This window comes from Lactuca virosa, chromosome 3, assembly GCF_052849685.1.
Source record: "Lactuca virosa cultivar CGN04683 chromosome 3, Lactuca_virosa_CGN04683_v6, whole genome shotgun sequence".
NCBI lineage: Eukaryota > Viridiplantae > Streptophyta > Magnoliopsida > Asterales > Asteraceae > Lactuca > Lactuca virosa.
Window position 1 is genome coordinate 59,891,916 of NC_136428.1, and position 17,176 is coordinate 59,909,091.

A 17,176-nucleotide genomic window follows, 5' to 3' on the forward strand; every position below is an offset into this window, starting at 1 on the left:
AAAATGGTGACATTAAACATGATTATTTTCTTTGAAAACCCTATTTGTAATGGTTAGATTACTTAATTTCCCTTCTTTTTATGCTGGATAGATATTAAATTTCATTAAATGTTGTTTTGTGCAAGTTGTTTTCAAATTTAGGCAAACTTTTTCACATGTTATTTTTTTAAATTACAATGAACAAAAAGATATTAACATGTATTTGGCGAAAGTCTTTAGAGTTTGGATCATATCTTCTACTCTAATAAATTAAGATTTTTTTTGCCACGTGTCGTGCTCTCATTCATTTTGTAGTTATTTTAAATTAAATTTTTTACACATGTTATTTTTTGGGTTTCTTTTATTTTATTAAATTCCACAATTATTTCATTTGTTTATTTATTTTTAAATAACTTGTTTCAATTTGAAAGATAAATAAGCACTTCAATTTCAATAACAAAATATTTTTCTTATTTTCCTCATAAATTCAAACTTGTTTAACCTTCATGTTTAACGTTTTATTTATTTATTTATTTATTTATTTTTAAATAATATCGTATAGTACACGGGTCTCACAACTAATGTGAAATAAAATACCAAAGAAAAAGATGACCATAATAAATAACAATGCATTTTTTTAGTAAATCTAATTTGGTCAAGCAAATTTGAAAATAATCAAATAATTTTGATTAGGAAAACTATAAAAAATAAATATGGTCAAATGGTTATATAATATCATCTTTCAAAAGTTGAATGATATATTGAATGAGAGTTGATACTTCCACTTGGTTTTTTTATTAATCCACTTGATAAAATTGTATTTTTACTTTTATACCCTTTGGAAACCATAGTCATCAAAACCTTGATTTCATCCCTTATTTAGATTTAGATTTTGTGTATGTTTTATTTTTCTATTTTTTTACACCTTTAATTTGAAAACTTGTGTCTTTCGATTTTGGTTTTACTTTTATTTTTTGTTCCACTTTTAACTTTAATTTTATTTATATATTATTAAAATGAAGTATATATTAATAACAAAATAACTAAATTATTGGAACAAAAAATAAATAAAACATTATAGAAATATGATACCAACACCATACGAATATAATATTCTTGGAATCGGTTAAATATCTTCGTTTGATTTATTAAGTGTCATATCATACAATATCATACACTAGTAAAAAAAATTATTGGTGGTGTAATCTAAGCTGATATCACGATCACAAAGTAAATAACGGCCACAGACCATAAATTGAAATAATAGTTCTTACAATGTAATAGTGACGGTAATAAAGCACTCATGGTACTCACGTAAGATGTTGTTCAACATAATATTCAAACAAATGCATATCACAAAATGTTAAAACTAATGTATCATGAAATATTTAATCAATTCAAATATTTAATCTGAATTGGGTGAATATTTCTTTATCGTCACTATTACATCCTAAGAACTGCTACTTCAAAATGCGGTTCATGACCGTTATTTTCTTTGTGACCGAGATACCAACTTAGATTACATCATTAACAAAAAAATTAATTTTTTTTATCAGTATATGGTATGAATTTTATTAAATCAAACGAAAGGTGTGGGTATCATATTTGTATGATTTTTTATTTAATTTTTGTTCCAAAATTTAATTATTTATTGTTATTTCTATATACTTTATTTTAATAATATATAAATAAAATCAAAATTAAAGTAAAACAAAAAAAATGTAAAACCAATAAAGGGAAACCAAAATCAAGGATATGGGTTTTCAAATTAGAGGTGTAAAAAAAGGAGATGAAATCTAAATAAGGGATGAAATCAATTTAAGGGATCAAAATCAAGGTTTTTATGATCGTGTTTCTAAAGGGCAAAATAGGAAAATACAATATTATTAAGTGGATAGATGAAAAGACCAAGTGTAAATATCATCTTCCTTTATTGAATTTGGTCGGACCTTCAAATAGGGCTACGACTGTTGTTACACTTACATATCAGAATTGTTGACTTTGAGTTTTTAGTTGATAGAAAATAGGGTAAGTTGCCTTCTTTAAGTTTGAAATTCTTTCAACAGAATTGATTATTAAGAAAATGAATTTTTGGGTTGTGAAGAAAGATTTAATATGACCCTAAAATGCCTCATAGTTCGCATAGAAAAGTAAGGGCTGGATTAAGCGCATAGGCACGCATCCCAAGATCAGTCTTAAAGTTATGAACCCACCAGATTGTTGACTAATTCATAGACATTGGTCAAACTTATTGACGTGTTGGTGTTGCGGCAATTCTACAACTTCGGGCTTTGGTATTGTTGTGAATCTGTATCGGTTGATAAACTCCCTAAGGCCGGAGAGAGTGGTGTTTGGCATGTCACACTGCCATATTAGCTTTTTGACAGCCACCTCACCGCCACGTTGTTTTTGCCACACATCATAAATGGCATGCCACTTTGAAAGGATGGTTCAAGATTGATTTTTCTAAAAAAAGAAACAACCTTTAACCCTCTATCTCTCTCCTCTGTGTCATTAGCATTCAAATGCCCTTCAACAACCAAGACAACCAAGACTTTGGCATGGCACCATAAGGGTGTGGTGTGTGCCGAAATTGCCGAACACATGCCGAGTAAAAAAATGTCAAACCAGTCCCTCTGTTTTTAATAATTGAATGTTTTTATTATATCACATGTTAAGTTACCTTATGTTATTTCAATAGAATTTATAAATGATAATTTTATATTAAGTAGAGGAAAAGGTATTCCTATAGGCGGTGTTTGTTTATTTGAAAAAACCATTTCTAAGCATTTATGTCCACGGACGGGAAAACATCTATGTATTTGCGTTGTGCGTTATCGTAGACTGTTTGTTTTTTAGAAGACTGCAAACGTCAAAATGTCTGCATGTCCTCTTCTCCGAAGAGACATGGACCAAAGTCTACCGTCTACGGACAAAAAAACATTTCTTACATACATCTTCTAAACTATATATATATATATATATATATATATATATATATATATATGATATAGATCCGGTAAGAAATTTTTTTTTGGTAGGAAGGTAAGAAGTTTTTTTCTATATATTTTTTTGACGAACAAACAAAATGAATCACTAGATGATTCATTTGTAAGATGATTCACAAGAAAAAATTCCCAAAAAAACATCTTTATGATTCATTTTTAAGTAAATTAAGAAAAAATTCACTTTTATGACAATTTTAGTGAATAACAACAAAATCATTGTATAAATGAATCATCGAGATGTTTTTTTGAGAATTTTTTCTTGTGAATCATCTTACAAATGAATCATCTAATGATTCATTTTGTTTGTTCGCGAAAAAAATATGTAGAAAAAAAACTTCTTACCTTCCTACCAAAAATTTCCTTCTTATTTAATCTTGACTATATATATATATATATATATATATATATATATATATATATATATATATATATATATATATTCACAAACACATATATACACGCCTACACCCTCAGTTGCATATAACAAATGTGTGTTCGGTATGAAACTTTTAGTTTTTAACCTTTAAAAAAAACTGAAGAAAAAAAAACTTTGCAGTAAGATGTTTTAAATTTTATTATAAATAAAAAACTTTGAATACAAAAATCTATTTCAAGTGACTTTTAAAAGTTTTTAGCTTTTGGTTTTTATCTAATTTTTACATCTTAAAAAACTAAGCTAACAACTAATTTTATCGAATACTTCTATAGAAATAAAAGCTATAACTATTGATTACTAGCTATTTTAAAGAGTTTTAGTGGTTTAGCCTATTCGAATATATGCAAATTTTATAAGTTTAAGTGTAACACGCTTAGAAAACATACAACACAAAAAAACTCATTTTAAAAGAAATTGGTAGAGATTGTTGACTTGTTGTATCTATTAAGAATAGAGAATAAACATATAACATATATTAATACGTTGAACATAAATTCTCGAATATTTCTAAAAAGATAAAATAAACATTCTCATCAAAGACAAATTCGAACCTAAGTTTTGGATTTTGTGTAGACTTAGCAGTCAAGTAGTTTTTGGATTGTGCCATTGTGGGTAGACTTGAAGTCAACTATTGCAACTTGTTAATACTAGAATTTAAGGAATTTGAAAATTTTCAATTATATCGACTTAACGCAATTTTTATTCAAAATCTTTCAAACTACGTTGAAATTAGTAAACCGAATTACCTAACACATCCTAATTCTCAACCAAAAAGACCATTTCACAAATGGCTTGAGTAGTTATTTTCGCTTTTTATTGAAAAGTGTTAAATGCAATTAAAAAAATATGATAATTTCCGTAATTGTTTTTATTAAATATATATTAAAAATATAATTGCTAATCGCACTGTAATATACTCCCTCTGTCCCAAAATTATTGTCCACAGACAAAAAACACATAGATTAAGAAAAGCAATCATTAGTTTTGTCTTTTTGAGTAAAATGACTCTCTTGTCCTTTTCTAAAACCAATGAGAAATGTGCGTTTATAATTATTTAAGTTTATTTTATTAAATGTTAGGGATAATATGGTAAAAGTGTATATCTACTTTTGGTAGTGGACAATAATTTTGGAACAAACTAAAATAGTAAGGTGGACAATAATTTTGGGACGGAGGGAGTAGTATTATTAACATTAGCATCTCATAACGAGTTAAAAATGAATGGTTTAACACCAGAATCTTGTGTAAGATGTATTATCCCAATAATAATATAATATTTGTTCAATATAATATGTTATATGCTTTGGTTTGTGATCATTTGAGTCTCAGCCTCATCTTTTCCCACTTATATATACAAATAAAGGGAAGTAGGAGCCCAAACCACAGTTTCATAAAATGAAGTTCAATGGTCTTACTTTCTTCTTGGTTGTACTCTGTGCATTTATTCTCTTTTCTGCTGCTGGAAGAACCCATCCCGCCACCCTTCAACCCCAAAATAATAAACAAAAAGGTATGATAAATCACATGCATATAATATAGATGTAGATATATGTGTATACATGTATAAACACATACATACACACAAATATTATGTATTTACTATCATGAGACATGCTTACATATGAGCTTGTATGCAACTATTTGTATATTAATTAGTTTGTGTGTGCTTATCTGTTGCATATGCAGTTATTGAATCAGAAAAAGTAGCTCATACAAATAGCGGACCAAGCACGTGGGGCGGGTGTTGGAGTTGCTGGAAAAACCATGACCGTCGTCTTCTCCGCTAGGAATAGCTAATGATGATGGCAATATGCATCTTTTGTTGATCCGTGTATGAATAACCAATGGGGTGATTGGTCTGATTTTCTGCTTTATGTAAACAACCAGCTTATTAGACACTGGTTTTGTTTTTAATAATGTCGATCTCTTTTATATATTTGGTCCGACCTGACATTAAATTCTGTGTAAAAATCAAATTAAGGCTCATAAAAATACGTAAAATATTATTAAGTAGATTCCTTACGGCTAAATTAAAAACTTAAAGTTGATAACAAACGTCTCATAACCTCTTTTTAAAATTCTTGCAAGTTATCTTTAGTTCATCAGTATTCAGTGACTTCAACTTTTCTACCGTGAATAAGAAACCAAACATGTTTTCATACTGCTTGTATTGCTCAAACCTTCCCGCAATGAACCACTAGCTTGATTTATATACACAAAATAATGAACCATGAATGATTCTTGAGGTGAATGTATTAGTTTCGATGACTCAACGTTACTTTTATCAAAAAGTTTTTTTAGTTATTCTTTTATTATTTTTTCAACAAACACCAGATCAATTCCTAAATTAGAAGCTATAGCTCCAAAACATTTCAAAGTCTTTTTAAACCCATGCTCTTCATAGTCTTTAAAAAACTCAATAAGTGCTCACACACAGCTCATTACCTCATCAATATGCATGGTTTCATATTGTAGTTATCCATTCTATATGTTCATCATTGGATTATGGTTACAACTTCATCAACTCCGTTCACATTCAAAGTTACACCTTCTCTATGGTCCTTTCAATAATATCAAATTTTATAGTATTATTATAGAATATATTTTGCTCCACTTGAATAGATTCTTCGTTATGATGACATTTTGACACTTTTTTTTAATAATATAACTTCTTGAGATGTGTAACGTTTTTGTTTTATTATTTATAAAAGGTTTTAGCAAATAAAAATGATGATTATACAATTAGAAATATAAGTGAAATATATAAATAAATAAATGTTCAAATATTAGTTTATATGAATTAACAATTTTAAAAAGGGGTAATATAAAAAAGTAAATGAATAAAAAGAAGGTATTTAATAGATTTTGATATTTATTAAAAAAAGATAATAATAATAATAATAATAATAATAATAATAATAATAACTAGAAAGAGGGTCCACGCTATGCACGGGTTAAGAGTTTTGTTTTGTTTTTTTTTTGTTACTATTTGCAACCTTGTAATTAACTTGTTATTACATATTACATCCCCCATTAGCTACTCCAACTATCAGGTTTCACAATTTATGTCAACTGTTATGAATGCCATAATAAGAATGTCAATTCTAATATGCCTGAACAGATAGATTCCTTATCACATTCATACAATATGTTATAACTTATAAGTGTGATTGTCTATATGAAAATGAACTCTTTCCTACATTCTTCTTAAGGTTTTTCATGTAGAAGTCAAGTTCTTTTCGCTGGGTATGTACCTAACACATCACAAAACCACATTGCAATCAATTTGTGTATTTATGTTTAAGTTAATGCAAAAAGAATGAACTAGTTGAGAAAATTGGAGAAAGCAATTGTTTTCCTTATTAAGTTAATGATCATGTCATCTTTTTAACAAACAATTTTACCTTTTAGCAATGTATTTACAAAGTATATTGCTATAACAAATCAAATTTTATTTCTTTTGTAACATTTTTCAGGTCGTCTTTTAACAAACCATTTTGCTTTTTAGCAAAGTGTTTACAAATTACATTTCTATAAATCAACTTTTTTTCCCTTATTTTTGCAACTAATCAGATCATATTTTTTAACCAACAATTTTAACATTTTTTAACAATGCGCTTACAAAGTATATTGCTATAAATCAACATTTTTTTTCTTATTTTTGCAACGGACCAAATCATCTTTTTTATCCAACAACAAAAAACATTTTTTAGCAATGTACTTGCAAAGTACATTGCTAGAAATCAATTTTTATTTTTATTTTTGCAACTGATCAGATCATCTCTTTTAACCAACAATATTTGCATTTTTTCATCAATGTACTTACAAAGTACATTGCTAGAAATCAACTTTTTTTCCTTATTTTTGCAACTGATCAAATCATCAAAAAAGCATTAAAGTTTGGGACGATACGCATAAATAGAAACAAACTTTCATCTTTGAACCAATAACATCAGTTCACAAAGAATGTTCAATTCACAAAGAATTCGTATTTGCACATTTGTGACATCTCAAAAATCAGGGTAAATTTAAATTTTCCAAAAACAACCCAAAACCATAATTGTTTACAAAACCATTGTTTCAAAAGTGTATTTTAGTAATCAGAGTATCCCCAAAATCCAAATAACATAAATCCGAAGGATGTGCACGATCATGCCTTCGCCTTACCACGGTCATTTGAAGTACCTGAAACAATAAACTGAAACTGTAAGCCAAAACTTAGTGAGTTCTCCCAAAGTACCACCACATAAACATATAACCAAACAAATATCGGATCCACAACCTCCTGGTTGGATTACCCATGGCTCACAACCTTACGGTTGGAATGCCCCGACCCATAAAATTCTGGTTGGCTTGCCCAATCCATAACGGGTCCACAACCTCCTAGTTGGATTACCCACGACCCACAACCTTACAGTTGGAATGCCCCGGTCTGTTGACTGACAACACTGAGAAGTACAGTCTCAACCCTACATACTATGTCGACATATATGTAACAAATAACATATATCCAGCAACATATAATCATATAACCAGTCAATAGACTAAAAGACATATCTACATATCACTACTGCATAGCAACATCCTATATACCCAGATACATAAACTAATGGGACGACATTGGTTCCTTCAACCCACAAGAATAGTGAGGAAAGTCAACTCTCAGTCTGAAATGATCGTTGAACCGGACACGGCTCTGAATATCAGCTCTACTGGTCACCTATCCATCAAATAGTGACAAATTCTCAAATACAACTCAAAATATGCAAAATAACCCTATGTCAAACTTGGTCAAAGTCAAAGTCAACTATAGCAGGTCGCCACGCCGTGGCCATCCTTGGCCACACCGTGGCCACTAAATAACAAAACAGTTGATTCTCAGCCTATACTCCACGCCGTGGAGACCTTGGCCACGCCGTGGGCACTGGGCTCCCAACATCTTAATGGATTAAGTCAATTTCCTTGATCCTAAAGGCTCCAAAGCCCAAATCTGGTCCATTCTATGGTCCAAGTGGATAAAGTTTCCAACTTTATCCTTGTTAATGAACGTTTGATTTTTAATTCTTGTTAGTCTGATCACCTAGCTAGGGTTTTATCAATCCAGTTAATTAGTTAATAGAATCCGTAATTGTTCTTGTCAACTGGTAATAAGTAACAATGATGAGGTGGCTATGGTACAGCTGGTCCGTAACAACAAAGAGAAAGCGTAGAGCCCAAGTAATTGGTTAATAAGTTTCCTTAATGTTGAGTCTTTTTTTTATTTTCTTTCCTTATTTATTTGTTTTGTTTCCTTGTGTCAAAAGTCTTAGAGTTCTAGTAGGTTTACGTTTAAGAGTCTTTAAATACCTGCACCTTTATTTGTAATGTGGATGTTCTGTTTTGATTAATAAAAAGAGTCTGAAGACTGTCATCTTCAAATCCGAGCATCTCACGTTCGATACACGTAAAGTATCACGAGTTTACAAAGTGTTTGACAATACACTTCACAAATTGTCTATTTCTGTAGTTCAATCTACATCAGGTGGTATCAGAGCCCAGCGAATCCATGGCACCAGGTGACGGACAACATGACCCTGAACGGATCGATCATGTGGAGCAAACCCTCCGAGAGGTCCGGTTAACACTTCAACAAATTACTGCCACACTTACGACCCTTACGACTCGAATTCCTGCTCCCCAGGAACAACCAGCAGCACAGGTCAATAATCAACCTCCTAATCGCAACATCCCACCCGTGCAACAACTCAATCGCATCGCATTCCAACCCAGAAATCGTGCAGCCGATCGACTCCATCAACAGGAACAGGGACGGAACGGGGAAGACTCCGACCTCGAGGAGGATACAGGTGATGAGGAAGTTGGAGGCGGCAGACATGGTCGGCGACGTGATAACCATAATTTTGATTATCGACAACGAGCCAAGGACGTTCCATCCTTCAATGGCTCAATGGACATCAAGACATTCCTCGATTGGATGTCTGAATTAGAAAACTTTTTCTCGTTCTATGAAATCCCCAACGACAAACGAGTTACTCTTGTGGCGTATAAGTTAAAGGGGGGAGCACAAGCATGGTGGAAACACTTACAGTCGAATCGTGAGAGGCAAGGGAAACTTCCAATCTCAACTTGGGAGCGCATGGAAAGAGAATTGAGGAAAATATACTTACCCCCGAATCACGACCAGGTCCTTTTTAACCTTCTTCAAAATTGTGTACAGGGAGATCGAACTGTGGAGGCTTACACGGCGGAATTCCGCCGCCTTTCTTCTCGGAATGATCTAGCGTAGACGGAGTCCCAAACAGGTATTGAGGTATACGAATGGATTGAGATCCAATATCATGGATCGTATCTCACTTGTGCCAGTATACACCCTAGACGAAGCCTACAATTTAGCCACAAGAGCTGAAGCCCAAATCAGTAAAAACTCTCGTTCTTGGGCTAATAATCGAACCAGAGCACTCACCAACACCATCCCAACACTTCAAGCCTCCCAGTCCACCGAAAACAGTCTAGCCCATGTCAAAGAGCCCGCCCCAGACAAAGGGAAGACCGTCACATCCTCTTCTACTGTAAAACCATCCAACCCTTACGCACGACCCTTAGCTGGTAAGTGTTTCAAATGTGGGATCACAGGCCATCGTTCCAGTGATTGCAGGGCATCCACAACTAAAGTCAATCTCGCAACTAAGGAAGTGGACGAAATCAACGACTCCATTGGTAGTGACAATGAGGAGACGGTGGCAGAATTGTGTTATGCCGAAGAAGAAACATCATGGGGCGAGCATACCTCCAAGACATGCATTGTACGCCGCATACTATTAGCTCCTAAACTCCCCGAGACACCTACACAACGCCACAACCTGTTTCGTACTCGATGTTTAGTTCATCAAAAGGTTTTTAACGTGATCATCGATAGCGGTAGTACCGAGAACATTGTATCTCGCACTATAGTCGATCAACTTAAACTAGCAACAGTAAAACATCCTCGTCCTTATAAAATTGGATGGATTAAATCCATAGGTGAGATTCGAGTCACCGAGCAATGTAAAGTACCGTTTTCAATCGGTAGCTACAAAGATGAGGTACTTTTTGATATACTTGACATGGATGCATGTCACTTGTTGTTAGGAAGACCATGGGAATTCGATGTTAATGTTGTACACAAGGGGAAAGACAATACCTATTCATTTAATGTTAATGGTGTTCGTCTAACCCTGGTTCCATTACTCGAGTCACACAAACACACTCCTGTCACACAAGAACCCACGCACAACGATCTGATCATAATGACTAGGCGTGATTTTGAGGAGGAGATAAAAGGCGAGTCCGTCATCCTTGCGATAGTAGCCACCGGTTCAGTTCAGGAAGGAGTAACCAGTAACATCCCTGAGAAATTAGTACCTATGATGACGGAATTTAAATCACTCATTCCTCAAGAGCTCCCTCCCGAGTTACCCCCCATGCGTGATATACAACATCACATCGACTTTGTACCCGGAGCAAAACTACCAAACCTTGCGCATTATAGAATGAGCCCCAAAGAAAATTCTATTTTACAGGGAAAAGTGGAAGATTTATTACAAAAAGGACTAATTCGTGAAAGCATGAGCCCTTGCGTTGTTCCAGCTTTGTTAGTTCCCAAGAAAGACGGGATTTGACGCATGTGTGTTGATAGTCGAGCTATTAATAAAATTACTGTGGCTTATCGTTTTCCCATCCCGCGTCTCAACGACATGCTCGATATGTTGGAAGGTTCACAACTATTTTCCAAGCTTTATCTCCGTAGCGGCTATCACCAAATTCGTATTCGGCCGGGCGACGAATGGAAAACGGCATTCAAAACGAAGGATGGATTATACGAATGGTTGGTCATGCCATTTGGTTTGTCTAATGCTCCGAGCACTTTCTCGCGTTTAATGAATCAGGTCCTCAAACATTTTCTCGGTTCTTTTGTGGTAGTTTATTTTGACGATATACTCATTTATAGTAAATCAGAAGCCGATCATTTGCTACATTTACGAGTAGTTCTTTCTGCCCTGGCCGACAACAAGCTATATCTAAATCTTAAGAAATGTACTTTCCTTACTGATCATTTATTATTTTTGGGTTTCATGATTACGACTTCTGGGATCCGCGTTGATGATGAGAAAATTCGAGCTATTCAAGATTGGCTAATTCCACGCACTATTAGTGAGGTTCACAGCTTTCATGGCCTCGCCACTTTTTATCGATGATTTGTTCACAACTTTAGCTCAATCATGGCACCAATTACACAATGCATGAAGAAAGGACAGTTCCAGTGGGGCGAGGAGGCCACTCGAAGTTTTGCCATTATCAAGGAAAAGTTAACTACCGCTCCCCTATTAGCCTTGCCAAATTTCGATAAAGTTTTTACGATCGAATGTGACGCCTCTATTGTTGGCATTGGGGCTGTCTTGTCACAAGAAAACAAGTCTGTTGCGTTTTTTAGTGAAAAGCTTAGCGAGGCAAGACAAAAGTGGTCCATTTATGAATTGGAATTTTACGCAATTTATCGTTCTATTCAGCACTGGGAGCAATATCTTTTTCACAAAGAGTTTGTTCTTTTTACCGATCATCAAGCGTTAAAATATTTTAACAACCAACAGAAAATTAATCGTATGTATGGACGTTGGATTTCGTATCTTCAACATTTTTCTTTTGTTTTGAAACATAAATTCGGGGAGCAAAATAAGGTGGCAGATGCTTTAAGTCGACGAGCTGCTTTGTTGGTCACCTTGAAATCAAGTATTATTGGGTTTGACCACTTAAAAGAATTTTATGCCGATGATGAAGATTTTAAGGACATTTGGAACAATCCGATACAACATCCCATGCTGAAAGTTGATGGCTATCTTTTCTACAGTAATCGTCTGTGTATTCCTCGCACTTCTTTACGTGAGGAACTTATTAAGGAGTTGCATGGCGGTGGTTTGGGAGGACTTTTTGGACGAGACAAGACGTTCGCCTTACTAGAGGAACATTACTATTGGCCGCAGTTACGTCGTGATGTCGGGCGATATATCGCTAAATGTATTGTTTGTCAAACTGCCAAGGGTCAAGCTCAGAATACCGGTTTATACACTCCTCTTCCCATTCCCGATGGTCCCTGGGAAGACATCTCCATGGACTTCGTGTTAGTATTGCCTAAGACCGTTCGGGGTAACGATTCCGTCTTTGTGGTGGTGGATCGTTTTTCTAAGATGGCGCATTTTATTCCTTGCAAAAAGACGAATGACGCTTCTCATATTGCGATGTTGTTTTTTCGCGTGGTGGTACGCTTACATGGTGTTCCTTCCACCATCACTTCTGATCGTGACACTAAATTTTTAAGTCATTTTTGGAGGACATTATGGCGCCTGTTTCAAACCGCTCTTCAGTTTAGTACCTCTTTTCATCCACAAACAGACGGTCAGACAGAAGTTGTTAACAAGACTCTAGGTAATTTGATTAGATGTCTTTGTGGGGATCGACCAAAGCAATGGGATCAGTTCTTAGCGCCTGCTGAGTTCGCTTTTAATAACATGATCAATAGATCCACGGGCAAATTCGCGTTCCAAATCGTTTACCAGCGCCCTCCTAAGCATGCTGTTGATCTTATTGCGCTTCCAAAGTTTCCAGGCCATAGTCTTGTTGCCGAAAATTTCGCTCAGAAAATGGAAGCAATACAATTTGAAGTTAAGAATAAACTTGCAACTACTAATGCTACATATAAGTATGCACGTGACAAGAGTAGAAGGGAAAAGCTGTTTCATGAGGGCGATTTAGTAATGGTGCACTTACGCAAGGAACGTTTTCCGGTTGGTACGTACAACAAGTTGAAGATGAAGAAGATTGGACCTTGCAAAGTCCTAAAGCGCATCAATAACAATGCTTATATTATCGACTTACCTGATGATCTTTCCATCTCCTCTACCTTTAATGTCTCCGATTTAACCGCATTTCATCCTGATGATCATTTATATCCTACCATGAACTCAAGGTCGAGTTTCGTTCAACCTGGGGAGAATGATGAGGTGGTTATGGTACAGCTGGTCCGTAACCACAAAGAGAAAGGGTAGAGCCCAAGTAATTGGTTAATAAGTTTCCTTAATGTTGAGTCTTTTTTTATTTTCTTTCCTTATTTATTTGTTTTGTTTCCTTGTGTCAAAAGTATTAGAGTTCTAGTAGGTTTACGTTTAAGAGTCTTTAAATACCTGCACCTTTATTTGTAATGTGGATGTTCTGTTTTGATTAATAAAAAGAGTCTGAAGACTGTCATCTTCAAATCCGAGCATCTCACGTTCGATACACGTAAAGTATCACGAGTTTACAAAGTGTTTGACAATACACTTGACAAATTGTCTATTTCTGTAGTTCAATCTACATCAAACAAGTATCAGATTGGTTCCGTGTTTGGGATTTAACTATGATATAAAGTGAAATTTCATATCTTTACGCTTCCGAGCTTGTGAGAAGTATTGGGTATTGCTGGGAAGTTTACACAGAACTTAATGCAACTTTTCTGATCTTAATTAAGAGCTTGTTTTATTAGACGGTAAAAAGTTAGAGTTAACTGAAGAGCTTTTTTGGTTAATTTAACTAGGTAAAAGAGATTATACTAGAGCTTGTTAGTTTGTTAGCTTGTTAGTTTTTCTCGGTACCAGCTGTGACATCCCCATTTTTCACGGCCAGAAAAGACCGATTTTGTTTATGGTTTATAAAAATCAGAGTACTTCTTTTGATAAAAATGTTGCGGAATTTGTTCCCAGTAAAACATGATAAATACGTTATCAAAGCATTTCCGAAGAAATGTATTTTTATTCATTTTAAAACATTTGGGATGTCATTGTTAATACATAAACATAAGCATAAACAGAACTTACATTCATTTACACTAGTGATTACATCTCTTTAATCTCTCAGTGTAATGTAACTTCATATCGACACCTGTGATACAAATAAGCTTGAGTGGGTCAGGTTGGGAAACCTGGTGAGTACATAGGGTTTTCAACCCACAATAATTTATTTATTATGTTTAAACATCAAACAATCAACCCAATTACCCATCCCCATTATCTTCCTTACTCTTAAGGTCTACCCTAAGAGTCATCTATCCTGCATTCGTTCATTCCGAAGTCCATTGCTTTCAGGGTTTATATGACAGACACTAAGTCCATAGCTGCCAATGCTCGTTCGTAAAGCACTAATTCCATAGTTGCTGAAGTTCATTCATCGGGGTACTAAATCCACAGCTACCGGTGTTTATCTAATAGGTACTAAGTCCATAGCTACCAACGTTTATCTAACAGGTACTAAGTCCATAGCTACCAACGTTTATCTAACATGTACTAAGTCCATAGCTACCAACGTTTATTCAATAGGCACTAAGTCCATAGCTGCCGATGTTATTTGTTAGGCACTAAGTCTATAGCTGCCAATGTTCACTCATATCATCTTTCATCTCTCATCATTCATCTACCCATGTTTTACCCAACATATTCGTAGATATAAAATACATATACAGTTTAAATTATTTAAAACATGTATAAAATCGTTCATCCAACATAGATAGCAAGTATACAGGTTATATGCACACATAGCACGTAATTTATATAAAACACTTCATATCTATGTGTAAGATGAAAGCAACTATGCACTCACTTGTTAAAGTGATGATTCCAAACTCGGACAGTGCTTCGCTTCTTAACAATATAATTTCCTTCGACGAAACCTAGTATTATTACCACTAGATTTTAGTCTAATATTTATTGCGAGTAATTATTAGTATAGATTCGTCATTACCTCGGAGTCTACTTCATGATCTATCAAGTAAGGAACAACCAGGTAGGATCATATCGAAGGTAGGGCCCGTTTGGTATACGAAGTATACTGTTTGGAAATCTCACTTTAAACACCTCACTAAATCACAACCTAGACATCATCCCCGTAAGTAGATCAATCAGTATAACGACTTTGAATCACTGATAAATATTATTTATAGGTTCATAATAACGTTATTATATTTAAATATAATCTATATTTAAAGTAGGGTAGACGTATCTCACTTACAGCGGGTTTTGCTAAAAAATCGGGTACCGCTGGAGCAGAGCTTCTGAGCCGAAAAGCTCTTTTTCTCTGAGCCTTCGGGCGCTACGGGTCTTTTCTCTAGCAACTTGAGGTTACTAGGGATTTAGAGGGGGTTTGGGAGTCTAGAGAGAAGTTAGAGAGAGAAAGAAAGGTTTATGGTGTGAAGAAAATATGAAGAGTTCATCTCTTATTTATAGGGGTTTTATCGTAGAGTAGACCCTAAATTTCATCCGTATCTTCCGCGTACGAGTTCCGTTTTCTACGTTCTTTATATCCACGCGTTGGTATTTACGAGTACTACAACTTTCATTTAGACCTCGTCGACCAATTCTCATTCTATCTCCGATTTGCAAAACTGTATCGAATTTATCGCGCTCGAAGAGTAGGGACTAAGTTTCATTCATATCTTTCACATACGAGCTCCGTTTTCGACTGTATTTTTATCGTTGAGCTCCTATTAACGAGATCTTCAATTCTCGTTTAGACTGTTTTGGTTAAAAATCGACCGATCTAAAGTTCGAATTTCGGGCTGTGCACTGCTATGCTAAATCTTAGAAAAATTATAACTTCATCATACGAAGTCAGATTTGGACGTTCTTTTTATGCATACTCTCGGTTTGACATATACTACGACTTTCGTTTAGATTACTAAGGTTAGAAAGTATTTTATCGTAAATTCACTTTTTACGATTCCCGGTGTCGTGCCGGTTTTGTCGTAAAACTTCGACGGGTCATAACTTCTTCGTTATAACTCGGATTTCAGCGTTCTTTATATGTACGGAACCCTTGTGACATATACTATAACTTGGTCAAGATTATTGATTTTAAATAATCTTATATCAAAAAAAATTTATTTTTGACGCTGATTGTCTCTAAATTGACTAGCCGGAATCTGCGGGCGTTACACCAGCTTAGATAGAACACATTATAAATAACCAGATCTGAGCTGATTGCATGATTAGGAAAATCGCAGCAGAGTTGAAATCGTTTTTATTATTGAGTTTTATTTAATTTATTTTTATTGCAATTTTTAGTTTTTAGTTTAATTCAAAAACCCCCTTTTATAATTTCTGTTTTTTTTGCTAGAATGTACATGATGCAAAAATGCATTGACCGTTAGGATGTATCCCTGAGGATTCGACCCTAGTTCCCCGTGCTATCCATTAGTGCAACCAACAGTGAAATTGTATTTACTTAATACGTCTGCGACAATGTGTTAACAAATCGGTGTCATTGCCGGGGACACGATGTAACCATGACGGAAATGTAAGGGCGTTTTATATATATAACTAGATTAATTGTATTAAAAAAGAAAATAATTTAAACTGAAATCAATCAGGGACCTAATGTAAAATTTATTTATATTGCAAATGTACGGCCTGGTGTATACAAAGTAAATTATTTATACTAAAAAAGAAAAGGATTAAAACTGAAATTAAAATATAAAATGAGGGACCATAAATGTAAAATTAATTCATATTATTGAATTGGAATATATTGATTTAATAAATCGGTTGTTGCAGGAGGTAATGATTTAAATTGACCTATTATTCGTTGGTCATTGGTGTGATTAGCAACACCCGCTATTTAAATAAGCAATGCAAACGTCCCTTTATCATTAATAAAATGGAAAACATAAAGTAATGTAAAAGAATTTGCTTACGTG

At 34.2% G+C, this 17,176-nt stretch overlaps 1 protein-coding gene across 1 annotated transcript; it reads left to right on the forward strand.

Moving 5' to 3' along the window:
- Positions 1 to 9,761: 9,761 nt before the first annotated feature.
- Positions 9,762 to 11,081, forward strand: LOC145163568 (uncharacterized). Its single transcript, XM_079082397.1, has one exon. The coding sequence runs from the start codon at positions 9,762 to 9,764 to the stop codon at positions 11,079 to 11,081; it is 1,320 nt and encodes a 439-aa protein (XP_078938523.1).
- The last annotated feature ends 6,095 nt before the right edge of the window (positions 11,082 to 17,176 follow it).